The sequence below is a fragment of the Aythya ferina genome, assembly GCF_964211825.1.
Source record: "Aythya ferina genome assembly, chromosome: 4".
Classification (NCBI taxonomy): domain Eukaryota; kingdom Metazoa; phylum Chordata; class Aves; order Anseriformes; family Anatidae; genus Aythya; species Aythya ferina.
This window is the reverse complement of record NC_140300.1, coordinates 13040547-13057201: the sequence shown is the minus strand read 5'-3', so window position 1 is coordinate 13057201 and position 16655 is coordinate 13040547. Positions and strand designations below refer to the sequence as shown.

General features: G+C 35.5%; 1 protein-coding gene across 3 annotated transcripts in view; it reads left to right on the top strand.

Annotated features, from left to right (window-relative positions):
- The window catches only part of STK32B (serine/threonine kinase 32B), a 177736-nt gene that overhangs the window by 145716 nt on the left and 15365 nt on the right, over positions 1-16655 (top strand). The window contains exons 7-11 of one of the 3 annotated variants that reach the window (XM_084516685.1): positions 1001-1104; positions 5582-5698; positions 6816-6941; positions 11326-11457; positions 12242-12306. In XM_084516685.1, coding sequence (XP_084372811.1) covers positions 1001-1104; positions 5582-5698; positions 6816-6941; positions 11326-11457; positions 12242-12306 — 544 coding nt within the window. The remainder of the gene's footprint in view (positions 1-1000; positions 1105-5581; positions 5699-6815; positions 6942-11325; positions 11458-12241; positions 12307-16655) is intronic. The other 2 variants (XM_084516686.1, XM_084516687.1) reach the window with 2 other exon arrangements.

Here is a 16655-nt window from a genome sequence, read left to right as displayed (position 1 = left end):
ATTATTTAGTATGTCTTCATTGCTGAAATTAGCTAACTGGATCCTTGTTTTGAAAAGATCAAATTTTCCCCCTAGGAAAGTTATTTTTATGGAATCCATTACTTTATTGATAAGGTATTTATTTCCAGTCATGACAGAGTTTTTCATGGTATTAAACCAGTGTCAGGATTTGTATTTAATTACCATTTTCCTGTGTTAAATATCTTTAAAATCCCTCTGATTAATTCTACCCAAATGTAGAATTGAGGCTGAGATCTACCATGTTCAGTATCTCCATCAATCTCACAAAGAATGACCTCACGTGTAAGTATTTGTCCCAGAAAATGTATACGTTATCCTAAACATTCCAAGTCATACTTCAGTTTAGAAATTCCCCTGCTGTAACTCATTTTTATTCACAAAACATTAAATCTAAAAGGACCAGACAGGAAACAACATGAAATTGAAAAATGCTGGCCAGTGAACATTCCCCAGAAACATATAATGCAGATGATAAAATATGGGGTTTGATTTGAGAGCCAGGCATAAAGGTAATCTGGGATCCAGCTCTGACCCACCTTGATTACCCTCCTGGCTCTAGCTCTGCTCAGCACTAGGTGAAACATGGCAAGAATCATGCAATAACCCACAGCTCAAGCAGTGTGTGTGGCTGGTCAAAACCTGGTGTGTGTGTATACAGAGAGAGACCTTGCTTTGGTGGAATACTGTGTGAGAGTATTGCATTGTAGAAGAACCCATCCAGAGTTGACCCTTCCCTGCCTTCTAACGTTTCGGCAAAACAACAAACACACAAAGCCCAGACCACTGCCTGTTGTACAAAAGCACTCATTGCCAGTGAACCAAGGCACTAAAAATGCATCCTGACAATGTTGTGTTTGCAAATGTATTTAATTCTATTTCACTGTATCCTTGTTCATTATTCAAATACAAGCATGAATGATACATACTCTAACCTTAATATAAAGCTTTTTGTTTGATCTGATTTGATTTATTATTTTAGCTCCAGAAGTGTTCCAGGCCTTTATGGATGGAGGCCCAGGATACTCATACCCTGTCGACTGGTGGTCGCTAGGAATTACAGCATATGAATTGCTGAGGGGCTGGGTAAGAATGATAGATTTTGTTGTCATTTAGTGCATTGCCTGACAGAAGGCCAAATGTTTACAGTGTCCCTGAACATGCACTTAGTGATAAAACGTGAGTGACCAAGGCTGAGGCTGTGCTCAGGAATGCAGTCCTGAGCTCTTCCCAGCTGAAAACATTTTTGGTAAAGTTTCACCCCACACTCATTTATGTTATAAAGTTTGACTAAATTGGATGCAGGTTTTCAGTGTGTGCTCAGGAAGAGCCAAATGTTTTAATGACTACTCAAAGTGCCGAGTTGGAAACAATGACATTTTTTTCCAAATAATGGTTTACTTCAGTCTTTACTGTATCTTTGATTGTCTTGGCTAATACCTTAAAAGAGCTAATATAATATCCTAAGATGCTTGGCCCAACTACAGAAAATGCTTATCTGTCAGTACAACCATTAGTTATCTAATCAATTATGTGAATAATCTTAATGAAAAATATTCCTGAGCATGGTCAAATATCACAGAAGATAATGGAAAATTCTTTTCCATTTTGGTTCAAAGGGCTGAATTTGGTTGCTTAAATATTTACTATTCCCTATGGAAAACAGTAATTTAGGTACCATTTAAGGATAATGACATGTAAAGTAGCTGGTTTTGTTGTTCTTGTTGTTGTTGTTTTCTGTTGTTTGTTTTTGTTTTTAACAGTCTTAATTCCTACTTTGGCTACTTTGGAGAAAATATTTCATTGCATTGCAGTATGCTGTCTTTAAGGGAGGATTATTTATTATTATACGGCACTAGCACAGTACTTCTACCCAGTTCTGCTAAGCACTTTATAATGGAAGACAATTCATGCCTCAGAGATCTCACAGTTTCATATGGATAACAGATAAAGGAAACTAGGAATAAAGAACAATTATTTCCATCTGTAGAGGGTAAACTAAGTTTCAGAGTATATTTTTCAAAGACCTAGATCTTTACCAAACTTTTTTCTTTTCATAGGAATGGCAAAAGTCACACTTCTGATACAAAGGTCTCTTCCATGCCAAATATCAGTTCCTGCTCTCAAACACTAGGTGTATTTAAAACATATTAAAAACAACAACAACAAAAGTCTTTGGATTATTTCTTTATCATTCTCAAACAAAACAAACAAACAAACAAACAAAACAATTACTGGGTGTTTACCGGATATTCTTCCCAAGATGGAAAATTTTAAACTGAAGAGCAAAGGTCTGGCAATTATAATCAAAACACATTCTGAATCCCAGCCACAGAGGGAAGTGCTGGATGGACATATAACACATTGAAAGAACATCAATGTTTTTATATCAATCCTTTCACCAGTGAGTGTCTTCAAGAAAAGAGCACAATGTGTGATCATGTAAGGATAGCTGAACTCGCAAGACTAATCACAAAAACTACCCAGTCACTTCAATAAATAAAAAAAACATCTAGAAGGGTATCCATTTGCCAAGATCAGTACAGTTGTCTCTGAACAAGTCTGTCTGGCTAGAGACAAGGCAAAGCTGAGACCGAACCAAAATGTTTTGTTGAAATGAAAACATTGCCATCTGTCCCTGCTCTAGTCAACCAAGCCAGCTGCTTGTTTTCTCCTGAAGAGCAGCCATTGCCCACTGAGCAAGGCAGAGGGTGACGTGGCAGCACATACATTTGTACAGACTAGGAAAAGGTGTATTTTTCCTGAATTATATTTCTAATATTTTTTAGTCTAGTTGAAACCTAAACTGACAGGGCTGATGACAAGGGAAATAGTGGCAGGTTGTGGAACTGTGCTTAACCTGGGACATATCACTGTCTGCAACAAACACAAGTTCCAAAGCTCCATCTGCAGCAGTAGCACTGTGCAGATGGCTGCAAAGAGACAGCTCGCGCATGCAAGGCTCCAAATTAAAATAGCAGGCCAGCAGCCCCCTCCTCTGCCATGCAGCCCACCCACTTCTGTTATAGCAGCCCTGGGGAAAGATTAGAACATGGAAATGGGCAGAGCCACCTGAAGATATGGCTCTCTCTATTTGGAGTATGGTGTACAGGGAGAGAAGGAAGCAAGGAAGGAAGGAGCAAGCAAGCAAGCAAGCAAAAAGAATGAGGTTCTTTAAATCATTTTCCACCCCTGAGCTGTGAATAACATATTATGTTGCCTGCCTGAGTTCAAGAGGAGCTAAGAAAAGATGAGTTGCTTTTTGTTGATCTGAATTTTTGTTTTTATTTGCCTTTAATATTGTTGATAGAAGAATCATCAGAATAGACTCTGACCAAATGCATTGCAACACATTGCTGGAAATGAGGCTGGAGATTCCAGCTACAGTTGCAGCTGGTACTAAGCTGTCTGTTTTTTATTTTATTTTATTTTATTTTATTTTATTTTATTTTATTTTATTTTATTTTATATTTTATTTTATTTTATTTATTTTTTTGTTATTTTTTTGGATAATACATAATAGTATGAGCATTTCATGTCACATGCACATTTCTCTCTTTAGCCAGTTGCTAGAAAAAGAAAAAAAGAAAAGAAAAAAAAAAAAAAGTAAATCTGGGCATCAAATTTTACTATTTTTCCCCCAAGTCTGTGATGCATATCTTAACACTCGTTAGTCTGTTCCCATGTCATAGACAATGACTGTATATACCATGTCCTCAGTGGAGACTAAGTGAAATGAGGATGAAGGAAAAAAGGTAGTAGGTGGGATTCTTGGACTTGGATGTAGTTTCATACATTTATTCAAAGTTAAACATGTACATGAATCTTCTCAAAATAAAAATATTTGCTGGCCTTTTATGAGGAGTTGTTATAATTCATTATCAGATTACATAACTAATCCCTGGAAATGTGCCAATAACCCATAGAAAAAGTCAAGGTGATTCAGTTCTCATTGAAGGCAATGAGTGTCAGCTCTCTGCTGTTGAGGATCTTGGATTTCAAGGTAATTCTGTGTATTGTATGAAATATAATGCATCAATTTTCACATTGCTGCTCTTATGGCATTTGGTTGCAGATTTTATATCAGATATCACACATTTGTTACCTACTGGCTACAACTTAATTCACAAGGAATCCACACTCTATCCTAGTTTTAAAAAGTACATCAACAGAGTAACATCCTAAAAACTTGCTTCGGAAATGCGTGCCTTTAAAAAATACATATGTAATAATTAAGAAGAAAATACGTTTATAGGTAGTACTTTCATTTACAAATGGTACGTTTAATAAACAAATGAAAAAACAAAAACAAAACAAACAAACAAACAAACAAAAAAAAGAAAAAAGAAAATAAATTAAAAAAAAAAAAAAGATAAATTACAAAGCACTGTGAAGTCTAGGGCCTCTCTTTACCTATAATTGAATTTAGGCACTGCATATAGTCCATAGGTTCATGCAGTGAATTAATTAATTTTAGATTTTGAAAAGGGCAGTGAAGAAGGATTTGGAAGGTCTAAATTTTTACTGTAATTCTTACACAGGTTTTTGTATGTTTATACATCATTTCTTAATTTATCTTTCTACTACTTATTAAAATCAGGGTGATAAAGCTTTCTTTAGCCAGCAGTATTGCATTTTGTCACTTTAGATTACAAGACTTCCTAGTGCTACAAGTAAAAAATAGTAAATCCAATTTCATATAAAATGAAACAGGAACAAAATTATTCAGCCACCTAATTTAAAATGGATTCTTCTTAACAAGTGTCCTAGTTTCACCTGGAATAGAGTTAATTTTCTTCCTAGCAGCTGGTATAGTGCTGTGTTTTGTATTTAGTATGAGAATAACGCTGATAACACACTGATGTTTTAGTTGTTGCTGAGTGGTGCTTATGCTAAGTCAAGAGCTTTTCAGCTGCTCATGCTGCCCTGCCAGAGAGGAGACCAGGGGTGCTGGGAGGGAACAGAACCAAGGCAGCTGGCCCAGACTGCCAGGAGGGATATCCTGTATCCCATATCCCATGGCACCATGCTCAGCAATAAAAGTGGGGGGAGTTGAGTGGATGGGGCAGGGACTGGACATTGGTCAGCAGGTGGTGAGCATTGTGCATCACTTGTTTTGTAAATTCTTTTATCGTCATCATCATCATCATCATATTTTCTCCTTATTTTCTGTCCTATTAAACTGTTTTTATCTCAACCCACAAGTTTTACTTTTTTTTTTTTTTCTTTTTAATTTTTATTTTTAAACTATTCTCTCCCTGATCCCAACCTGTGGGGGGGTGTGAGCAAACAGCTGTGTGATGCTTATGCTTAGCTGCCTGCCAGGTTAAATCACAATAGCATAAGAGAAAAATTTGCAGAGGAAATGCATCTATGAGTAATTATGTTCATTATAACCAAAGAAAAGCATGCACACAAAGAAGGATTAGCCTCAGAATTGTTACAAGATGTTTTGGTGTTTCAGTATTTCCAGTATAAACAATACTGAGCTCAGGGAAATGTGAATTATCTTTAGTCTTTTATCCATTCTAGCTGACTTGATATTGCTTTAACTTTATCCCAGAGGCCCTATGAAATTCATTCAGCCACCCCCATTGATGAGATACTCAACATGTTCAAGATAGAAAGAGTTCACTACTCATCTACATGGTGCAAGGGCATGATAGCATTACTGAAAAAGGTAAGAAAGGACCAACATCTTCCATCCTCTTTTCTCTCTTCTCCCAGAAACCCCTCCAGCAATGCAGGTCATCTGGCAAGTACACTCATTAGATAGTCAAAATTTCAAGGACAAAAAGGGAGTGTTTTTTCCTAGTCTTTTCTGAAAGATGTTGGTGCTGTATTTTCTTCTGAGAAACTAGATTATTCTTATTCTTAAACTCAGGCTTTTAATGACCTGAAAAAATAGAAAGCTTTTATTTTATTATTATTATTTTAAAACTGATTTGGTAACAAAAACTGATAACAAAACTATGGGAAAGGGTAATTCCCACTCTCTGCCTGAGCCCCATTATCTCCAGCCCCAGCTGTGCATGCAAAAGAGGGAAGGAAGGGCTGTTATGCCCCTTGAATCTCTGATACAGTTTCCAGACATTAAGTTTAGAAATGAAAAGGGTTGAATTTCTCCCTGTCCCATGTTGCTATAGTTGCAACAACAAAAGTCAAGCCATTTTTCTGGAAATGTCACTAAGCTTCTTTCCGAATGCATCATGACACTGCAAGTTGCTTTCTTCCTAAAATCCCAGTTTGTTTTAATTTTTTGGCCATGCTGCAAGGTTCATCTATCTTCTAGGTATTTCGTATCATCCATAATGATGATTTTGAGCAGGAAATGTTTGTGAATATGTGAATAGAGCAACAAAAGATCAATTTCCTTTGCAGCTATGAGCAATATATTTTTGATAAATGGAGCAACAAAGTGGGTAATTTTAAGTGCTGCCAGGATGTTCAGTGTAACTATATCTTCAAATAAATTAAAGACAAATTGCAAATTGGGGTGACATTGAACTGTGATGTTTCATATCACTTGGGCTCTTGTCTATTTGCAAACAAACTTTTTTGTTACTTTTTGTACACAGTTCAGGCCTGCAATAGCTCTCTGGTGACAATTAAATTAGCTTAATATCAAATGAGTTATTGTTTTCACTTTTTTTTAGATTGTGCCTTTTAGGAGTTGTTAGAGGATCCCTTGACCATTTGCTCACTCTAATTTTGTACCATACAATTTATGGGTGTGACACATTTACTATTTTATATGGCATCCAGTCCCTTAGAAACTGCCTTGTTCTCGATCACAGCTCCTCACTAAAGATGCAGAGTGCCGTCTTTCAAGTCTTGCAGATATCCAGAACTCTCCATATCTAGCTGATGTCAACTGGGATGCTGTTCTAGAGAAATCTGTGACCCCAGGCTTTGTTCCTAACGTAAGTTGATATTCCAGCTGAACTGTGTTTGCAAATTCCAACTTTAATTATCACTCCTGTTTTACTTGTTTACACATGCATTTATTGGTCTTCAGTGATTTACCTCTCACAGAAGCTTTACTTTGGATCCTACTTTCATTTACTCAGTCACAGCTAAGAAAATTTGGCCCATTTCATTAGACCACAATAAAAACTAATTAACCTTGGTTCATGTTTTGTTCTCTTTCAAATAAAAGATAGTTTCCAGACTTTGCATTTCAGCTGTTAGAGCAACAGATTGTCAGTGTTAACTCTGAGCCAAAGAATACCAAGAAGATTGTTGTTTTTCTGAAATTTAGGTATCTGACATAACATTTACAAGACTTTTTAATATCCTAATATTCTGACCATTTTCACTTTTTTTTAAAAAAAAAAAAAAAGAAAGAAAGAAAAAAAAAAGTTTTAAAAGAGTGACCTACTTTTTTTCTGCAAGTTTCCTATGTTAAAGCATTCAGATTCTGTGAGACAATTTTGTGGGATTTTTTTTTTCGTGATTCCATTTTGTTATATTTTCTGAATGTTTTGGTTTTGTCCCTTTGGAAGTTGAATGGATTTGAGGGCCATGAATAAAAAGCAATGACTGTGGAGTTTACATGTTTCTCCACTTTGTTCAGTCATAGAAGCTATATTGCACCATAATTCTTCTCCAAACAATACATATGTAGCATACTAAGGATTTCCTTTTCTTTTCTTTTGATGCAACTGTGAATAAGGACAAGAAAGGGGGAATAACTGTATCCTATCCTCATTTAGATACATGTTAGAGTTCTTGCTAAATCTGATAGGGACAGGATCCAGCCCTGCAGGAGCTGAGTGAGAGAGGGAATTTCCTAATGGAGCAGAGGTGAGAGAGCCAGATGGGTTGCCAAGGCAATGCTAGAACTGTTTTATGTGTTTCTTGGCACCTACATGTAAACAGAGCCCTTCCTGGAGCAACATCCTGCAGGAGTAGAGCTGTAGGCGAACAAACAGGGCTTCCCTCACAGAGTGTGGGGAAAGACCAGAAACATAACAGGTAACTAGCACAACAAGCAAGGATAGGGATTCCCATATCCTATATATTTCTCATACCCAAATATGCAGCATACACGGGGATCGAAGGGAGTCCCAGATTCTGCAAAGCCTATTTATGCATAGGTACATATTTTATGGTTTAAAATCAAGAGAAAAGACTTCAACCTGCTTGAGCAAAATCAGGTACTGACACCTGTCTTTGACAAACCTGTTCTCTGCTCTTGATGCTGTCCCAGCATTATCCTTCCCCCCCAAAACGTTCCCTGTCTTCTTGCTTCAACTCATGCTTGATTTTTGAGGGCCATAACCTCCATTTTCACTTTCTTCTGAGGACTGGACATGGGTGTACAGACAACTAATGTGATGTCTGCCACTCTGCTCGTCCTGCCTGCTGAACAGTGAGTTGTGGTAGCCTGACTGTAGCAATAGGAACTAATAGTGCTACTGCAACTCTTCCCTATACAGCTGGCTCATGCCCAGTCTGCTGAGAGTCTGGGCACAAACAACAGTCTCTATCTGGCCATGGAGGAACATCTCAAACTCCTTAATTCACAGTTCTTATGTGGATGTTTGGTTCTTTCCACTTGGATTTAGACTTATTTGAGGGTACTTTACTCCTGAGAGAGTGTAGCTAAGTTTTCAGACCAGGAGGCTGAAAAAAGTCATTTTAGATACAATTTCAGAAGGAATTGTGGAGCCTATGAGTCTGGTACTGCTCTTTTGGCCAAGTCGCTTTTCTCTGTGGCTGTTGTTGACAATGGTGAACATAATGGAGACTGTGAAAAGAGGAAGCTTTCCTGAAATACTTTGAACAGTCTGCCACTAAATATGCATCCAAAGACATATATTCTTGTCATATTGGAATTTGTCTCACTTATATTTTGAAGACATTACAGAAGTAGGTCTTGAGAAAGTTAATTTGCTCAAACAACTTTGTGGCACTAAAGACAATCAGATGGAAAAGGATTCAAAGCCTAAGATTTTTTGATTTACTCGTTTTTGTATTCCTCATTTTAGAACTGAAGAAGAATCGCAAGAGGGAAAACTATACCAGTAAAATCTAATAGCCAGAATAGTTCAGAAATTTGAAGATTAAGGCTTAGTTTGGAAGACTCTGGACCTCGCTTGGTGCTAGGAAAATAATATTCTACGTCTAAAAGCAAATAATAGCAAAACAGTGACTTTTATCTACACAGATTAAACTGCAAGTCCTATTAAAAAGACTACTAGAAACTTCAGGGTCAAGGTTGATATTACAGGACTTGTTCCATGCAATCTAACAGGTATATTAGGAAAATCAGTGACAAGGTAAGAGTCAGTATCTTTTCCAGGATTACACATCTTTATATAGTATGCTTTGCTATTTCAGGAGATCAGGTTTGGACAGGGATTTTCCAAGAACATTTCCCTCTTTTGGCCAAGCAAAGTATTCACTGATTAACTGGGGCCGTGCAACAAAATATTTCTTGGTTTCTAGTCTTGAGGTGAGAGGTGAGCTGAAGTCAATATGTGATGTGGTCAGGGTAGAGTTTTATACCTTTTTATTAGATTGGTATTTCAGACAGGAGCTTGCCTGGCAACAGGGCATACGGGGAGCATATAGGAGCATATAGGGCATATAGGAAGGCCCACATAGATTAATTTTTCCCTCTGTAGTCTGATCCATAGACACCATTCTTGTTTAACTACTACATGTGTTTCTTTATAACTTACCTAGTTTCTTTATATTCACCTTGGTGTCATAAATCATTTATAGCTTTTTGTATTGTTAAATATTTGATAAAGGAAGCAAGAAATTATTTAAATGTAATTTGGTTTTATTTTTTAAACTTCAGAAGTAATGTAATTTTAAAGTGTTCAAAAACAAAAACAAAACAAAACAAAACCTTAAAACTGTATGTGCTCACAAAAAGAACTGAGATTGAACAAAAGTAAATAATTATTTATTTATAAATCAATATAAATAAGCTATAAACTTGTACTGATGTAAAAAATGACTTAATCTTACTGGGTAGTATGCAGGAAAAGGAAGCATAGAGCTTAATATTCTAGTTTGATTTTACAGTTGTAGCTGGGAATAAAAATGATGGAGCAATCTCTAAATCAAATGTTTCAGTTCAGGACACCACACATTTTATGAATGGTTTCTAATGTGATTTTAATGTTTAAGATTTTTGATCACTAAATAATATCTGCCACATATATGTGACTTGTTTTAGTCCTTCCACCTTGACAGTGAAAATAGAGTGCTTGAACTCCCAGAAGTTCAAGAGGAAAACAGTCTGCTTTTAAGATCCACTTCCTGAAGCAATCCATCACACAGTTCAAGTTGTTTGCAAATTTTTTGAAATGTTCTGAGAGCATGAGGAAAAGAAAGGAGCTCATGTTATTCTGATTGTAGCAGTAACAAAACAATGATCCAGTAGTCTGGATGCCAACTAGTGTATAGGGTTCTGCTGAAGCCTTTCTGTAAATTTTCTGAACCTAACCTAGATTTTATCCCTAAATAAGAGATGTTCATCCCAAATGCTGTGAAAAGACAGCTATACTTTATTAACAAATATAATAATAATGAAATAATAATTCAAGACCTAAACTATGTTCCTGTAAATTTTTGTGATGAACAGATCTCAAAATCAAGGAAGGAAATGACCATATAGAAGTGGTATTCCCAATCACCCTTCTTAATCAAGGACTCCCTGATACAACAACAAGTCTTAAGATATGGTTAAAGCTTCATAAATTAATGTAAAAATGGAGAGTCCAGAATATTTAGGTAATGTAAGTAATAGGTATGAAAAATAATAATAATAAAGTCAGTTTTTGAGTTTACTCTATGGAGATATAAATGTTTCTAACAGGAAAAACAAAGAAACAAACCAAACAATTAAAAAACTACTAGTTCTTCCTTAGGCATCATATGTAGGATCCAGGTAGCAGAATCTACCTGCAACTCTTCAGAAAATCACATTTTTATAACTCATGTCTCAGGGGTACTTCCGATTCTTCCTGCACCATTATAGTTACCACTGAAGTTCTATGACACTAACTTATATTCTGATGAAGACCTTGCATCAGATTCCTCTCATTGTGATAGCATAATTCTAGTCACTCAGAGGATCTAACTCTTTATTCTTTCTTTATAATATATTTTTTATCTTACTGCCTTTATTTAAACTTCAGCCATGACTCCAGGCCCAAAAAAGATAGTTTTCATTTTACAGTTGTGGATGGTAAGCCAGCTAATTATTAATGCTATTAACACTGGCCAGACAAACTAAAAAAACTACAATGGCTCTTCAAAGTGTAACTTTGAATCCTTTTGTACCAGAAAGGAAGACTGAACTGTGATCCAACGTTTGAACTTGAAGAAATGATTTTAGAGTCCAAGCCTCTCCATAAAAAGAAAAAACGACTTGCCAAAAATAAATCCAAGGATGGAGCTAAGGAAACCTGCCCACTGGTAAGTTGTAGGCTGTGGCTTCAGACAGTGGTATTTAATTTAATTTTCTAATAGGCATAATGATATAACTTCAATTTTACCATCTCTGAAAATAGTCTTGGTCCCCATGTTTGTCTCTTTACATATAGTTGCATAAACCATTTCCAAAGCGAGATGAAAAACAACCATTTATTTCAGCCAAATATTAACAGTATGTTGTAGCTATAATCAATTTAAAGATTCTCACAGATGCTCATTTAAAGTATGAAGAAGCATTGCCAGTTAGAAAATATGCTCCACACACATGGACAGATAGTTAGGAGTATTTATTCACTGCTAGTACCAAAAATGAAAAGCATGCAGTGAAAAGCTTGTTATTTATAAATGTTTTAAAGCTGTCTCTCATGGACTTGAATAATGTGTTTCACATAGAAAGACCTGTTGTATAAACAGCCTAAACTTCTGAGGAGATTACAAAATAACCATTTTTCCAAACTTTAAATATCAATTCAGTGATTTTTTTTAATGACTTCTGTTGCTACTCCTGATAATTTTGAATGCTCACACGAACTGTTCTTCGAAGAGCTATCAGACTTAAAAATCCTCAGGAATTCTTTGTGGGGAACATCTCCCAAAAGAAAGAAAGATTGATTGTGCTATCATGGCCCACTCTTGAACAGTCTTCAAAATGCCTTTTGGTAGTATTCATTCATAAGATGTTTTGTTCAGTATCATTTCTGTTGTTGTGATTTTGTCTATGATTTTCTGTCACTTTTAATCAACCTATTCATGCTGTCTTTTAAAGAACGTACACCTGCAGCAGTGCTTGGAAACCGTTAGGAAAGAATTCATCATATTCAACAGAGAGAAGTAAGTGCATTTCTAAACACCTGTTTAGCATTCACTACTGAAATTAATTTGAGAGTGATTTTTTTTTCTTCCAGTGTAAAGAAAAGTGATTAATGATCACAGCACCAACAACTAGAAGGCTGGGTTTCCACTGACTTCTTCCTCTTAGTTTCTGGTGTGACACTTTTGTAGTTCCATCTCTGAAAGCAAGCAGAAGTGCTTATGGTGAAAGCATGTTATAGAGAGAAGGTAAATGTCACCAATGCTTCTCCAGAGAAGTCATTAACAAATAAGAAAAGGGAATGATATACAAGGCTGCTTTTTCACAATTCAGACAACACCAAAGGTGTCATGATACCTCATGAAATTTTAATGATATGAACTCCAGTGTTCTGATTTGGAAACCCTATTCATATTTCATCACCATGAAACAAGTTATTTCATCATAGGCTTTTTCAACAGGACTAAATATTAAAACTACATCAGACAGAGAGAAAATGCTTCATATTTTAGGCATCAGCCAGAATCAGTAGAGACATGTCTGAATCCCAGGGATGTCAATAATCTTCCTAGTCCTATTAATACACCACATTTCAGATTGTTTACTGTATTAGAGCCACTCTGGACCTGTTTTTATTATGGATATAGCTTGTAACAGGAGAGTTGTTTGTGTCTTTGATCATTTTTCTCCATTTCATCCTAGTATGTTCTGTGGTTTCATTTGACCTAATTATATCTGCAAGCTTTTCTAATGGAGTTGTGAAATGTTAGAAATTAATGTAAAAGTTCTAAATATCTTACTTAATGTTTATAATGCAAGTAATTACTGTTTTATGTAATTAAAACTGGGAAAGGCATTGTCAGCTTTGCACAGTTGACACAATGTCATAAAAGAAATTAGCACCCTGTTTTTCTCTTGCAAAGGACTCTAAGAGGCTGATAAGAGATAAGTTTAAATGAAGTACCAGTAAAATGAAAGAGAAGGCTAAAACACACGCACTTCATTCAGAATTTGTTTCAGGCATTGCTAGATTGACAAGGTAAAGGAAAAATATCTTGTATAGACCCGCAACAGATCCTGCGTTGTCTTATGCCAGATCCCTATCATCTATTTAAATTGTCTTAGAGCTGAAGAAGGACACAGAAAAATGTCTGTAATATCTTTCAAAGACAAAAAGAAAAAAGTTAAAGAAAAACAAATTTGGGGAGAAGCAGAGGTAAAATTTTTGAAGCACAAAGTAAATTCAAGTTAATAGGAGCAAAACAAGAGCAACAGATACACATATCATAGTGGAGAGAAGAGGCTATACAGTGTATGCCAGTACAAACTCACCCTTAGAGCTTTCCTTAGAGCTTCCTGTGAGTACAGGCTTAGGACTGGGTGTACAGGTTGAGGATGCATTTACGTGGATTTCCAAAGACATGAGCTGTTCCTATTAAAACCATAGCTAGTAAGTGATTATATCATTAGCATAGAAGTCTCAGATTAGTTTTAAATTAGTCTGAGATTAACACAGCTGGATGTTTTGATATTTGTCCCTGTTCCTCCACACAGAGCAGAATTGGTTATATAATCTAGCTGTTCGAAAATATCTGCATATTTACTTAGATATTCATTACAGTCATCTTAAAAAGTCACATTTCATTGTGATTTAAGCCTTCCACTCAGTTTACTTCAGTGGCACAGAACAGCACATAAATAGTAAGAAATCATAGATGGAAAAAATTAGCTCATCTTTCAATGTAAAAGAAACTCCAAACTAGAAGTAGGCTAGGAAATAAATAAATAAATAAATAATCAGGTGTTTCTAATTGAGCAACATAGAGTCATGTGGTAATGTCATATTGATAGAGTGCAGTATTAACCATTGCAGTTCTACATCTTGCAGTGCAGTACTTGCTAAACGTCTCCTGTGAAAAGCAGACTCTGTTTTTATTGAACATTTTGTTGATAATCCCAAGCTGTGTCTCTTTTTAACTTTGTATCTTTCATCCCGCAACAGATATTACAAATCTTGGAATAAGCCATATTAATTTCCTTTCAAAGAAGTACAGGAGGAAAAGTTGAACTTTTTGGTTAAAGAAAAGTCTCACTATGCTGAAAATAATTCAGAAAAAAAATCAAAAGAGACCACACGAAATAACTTAACAATGCAAATTAATACTGGCAAATAGAGAATGTGCATTTTCATTTTCCTATTGCTTTCTGAAGTTAGGTAATTTGTAATGAGTATTTTGGGGAATGTTTTAAGCAAAATGAGAGAATGCAAAAGGAAGAGTCTATTTCAGTAAGCCATACAGTCAAATGAGTACACAGTTAAAAGAACTAATGTTTTTCCAGATAGCAGCATTCAGTAATATACCTTCTCAGTAAGACATGAATTGTCCTTGACCTTAATTTATTTGGGTGGACTGTGGTTTAACTATGTAGCTGATATCTTTGCTTTTACTACTTAATGAGAGAGGATGAAAGGATTTGAAGAATTGCAAAGTAAGATGTTGTATACAGACAGAAAGCACAAGCATACACTAGAGAATGATAGGATAGGTGTGTTTTCTTAAAATAAGAACTCAGAAAGAAAGAATTGGAGTCACAATGTTAGCTGTTTTCTTTATATATTGTATTTAACTGTACATGGCTTCCTGAGTAAAGTGTAGTCAGTATTTGTCATCAGTGGGTAACAAAAGTTAGATTTGTGTGCCTTTACCTACAAACTTCTGATGACACAGAAATCTGATGGGAATGCAGCCTTCATTTCCGTGAAATGGATCCTGAACACTCCAGTCTTTTTGTGATTGAGTCAACAATCATTCCTATGATACTCCATTTCTTCTAATGAAAAAGCTTATGAAAACTGAATCTGAGCCATGTTCAGCCTCCAAACCCAATGTCTGTCCTTTACTTTTGGGACACTTATTTACAGCTCCAAATAATGTAATAGCAGATGAGGAGCAGTTTCAGGGGTGTGCAATGTACATAGTTTGCAAATGTTTTCTATTTCATGTAAAAAGCTTTTCTGAAGAGGTAGTTTTATACCTTCATCTGCATTTATGCAGGAAAACATGAAGCATACATAATATAATCTCTTACACTGTAAATCAGTTTTATCCTGATTTTATTTTTCCCAGTGCTTCAGATAACTGAGTGGCTGAAGTACCTCTAGATGGAAGTCTTTACTCTTATTAACATCAATATGTCACTAAATGGGAGATACAAACTAAGATATAACACAAGTGTATGTCATCTGTACACACTGGTGTTATTGTGTAGTACCTTTAAGACAGAGTTACACAACGTCCCAGTGCAAAGTAAAATAATAATATAAAAAACAGCCTTTTGCAATACAAGTTTGAAAGTGGTGGAGCCAATGTTTTCTATTCTTCTGCAAGAGTGTCAGTAAAACCTATTGCTTAACTTTGAATGTGTAAACTAAATAAATTGTGATCTAAAATGGTCTGTGCACTGGCTCCTAGTTGGAGAATATTATCTGATGTTGATTTCATGGGCCTGGTTGGCTCTTTCTGATGACACATGGAATTTATCTGTTTTTAAATATATTTCTACAGATAAATGTTTTATTGTATCTAGAAATGACACACCGAATGTTCTGCACTATCTGAACATGTATTCCCATAATATTGCCAGCAATTTTTTGAGAAGTTGATCTTCTTTAGAATCTGTAGGCTATATTTTATTCAGGGTTAAAAAAAATAATAATAAAATAAAATAAAATTGCACAGATAAAGCCACAATGTTTGTTCATAGCTTTATTAAAAAGCTGAGCAGAGATTATATTTCTATTTTAGTGTTGTTAGCACTAAACAAATCTTCATGTACAACTACATTTGTTTATGAACATCCAAAACCTGAAATAGCCAAAAATGAAGAAATAGAGACAATATTTGCTTGTAGTAGAATCAAATTTCTTACCCTGTATGGTTCCTGAGCCTCTTCCTCTCCCTGAAAGATGTCTTTAAGATTAAAGAGGTGAACAAACAAAGAACAGCAGAGAAAACACAGGAAATTTCTGCATCTCAGGCGGAATAATCCTTCAGCTGAATGCTTCACAAACTTGTCATCAAAATTATCAGCCTACTAATGAAAGCAAAATCATATAGCCACATTCTACTGAACAGAACAAGCATTTCATATATAAAATGGATGTGAAAATGGATTCAAATTCTGCAGAGCCACTTTAATAAAAGGGATGGAGCGATGAGCAAACTATCCATATTTTTATCAGTCTTAGTGGAAACTTCCAAAAACTTTCTAATGATTTTAAAGTTGGAGGTTTTTCACTTAATACTAATATCCTGTAATAACACTGCTATGATATTCATCTTTCTAATTTCCATTGATTTGAGCAGTC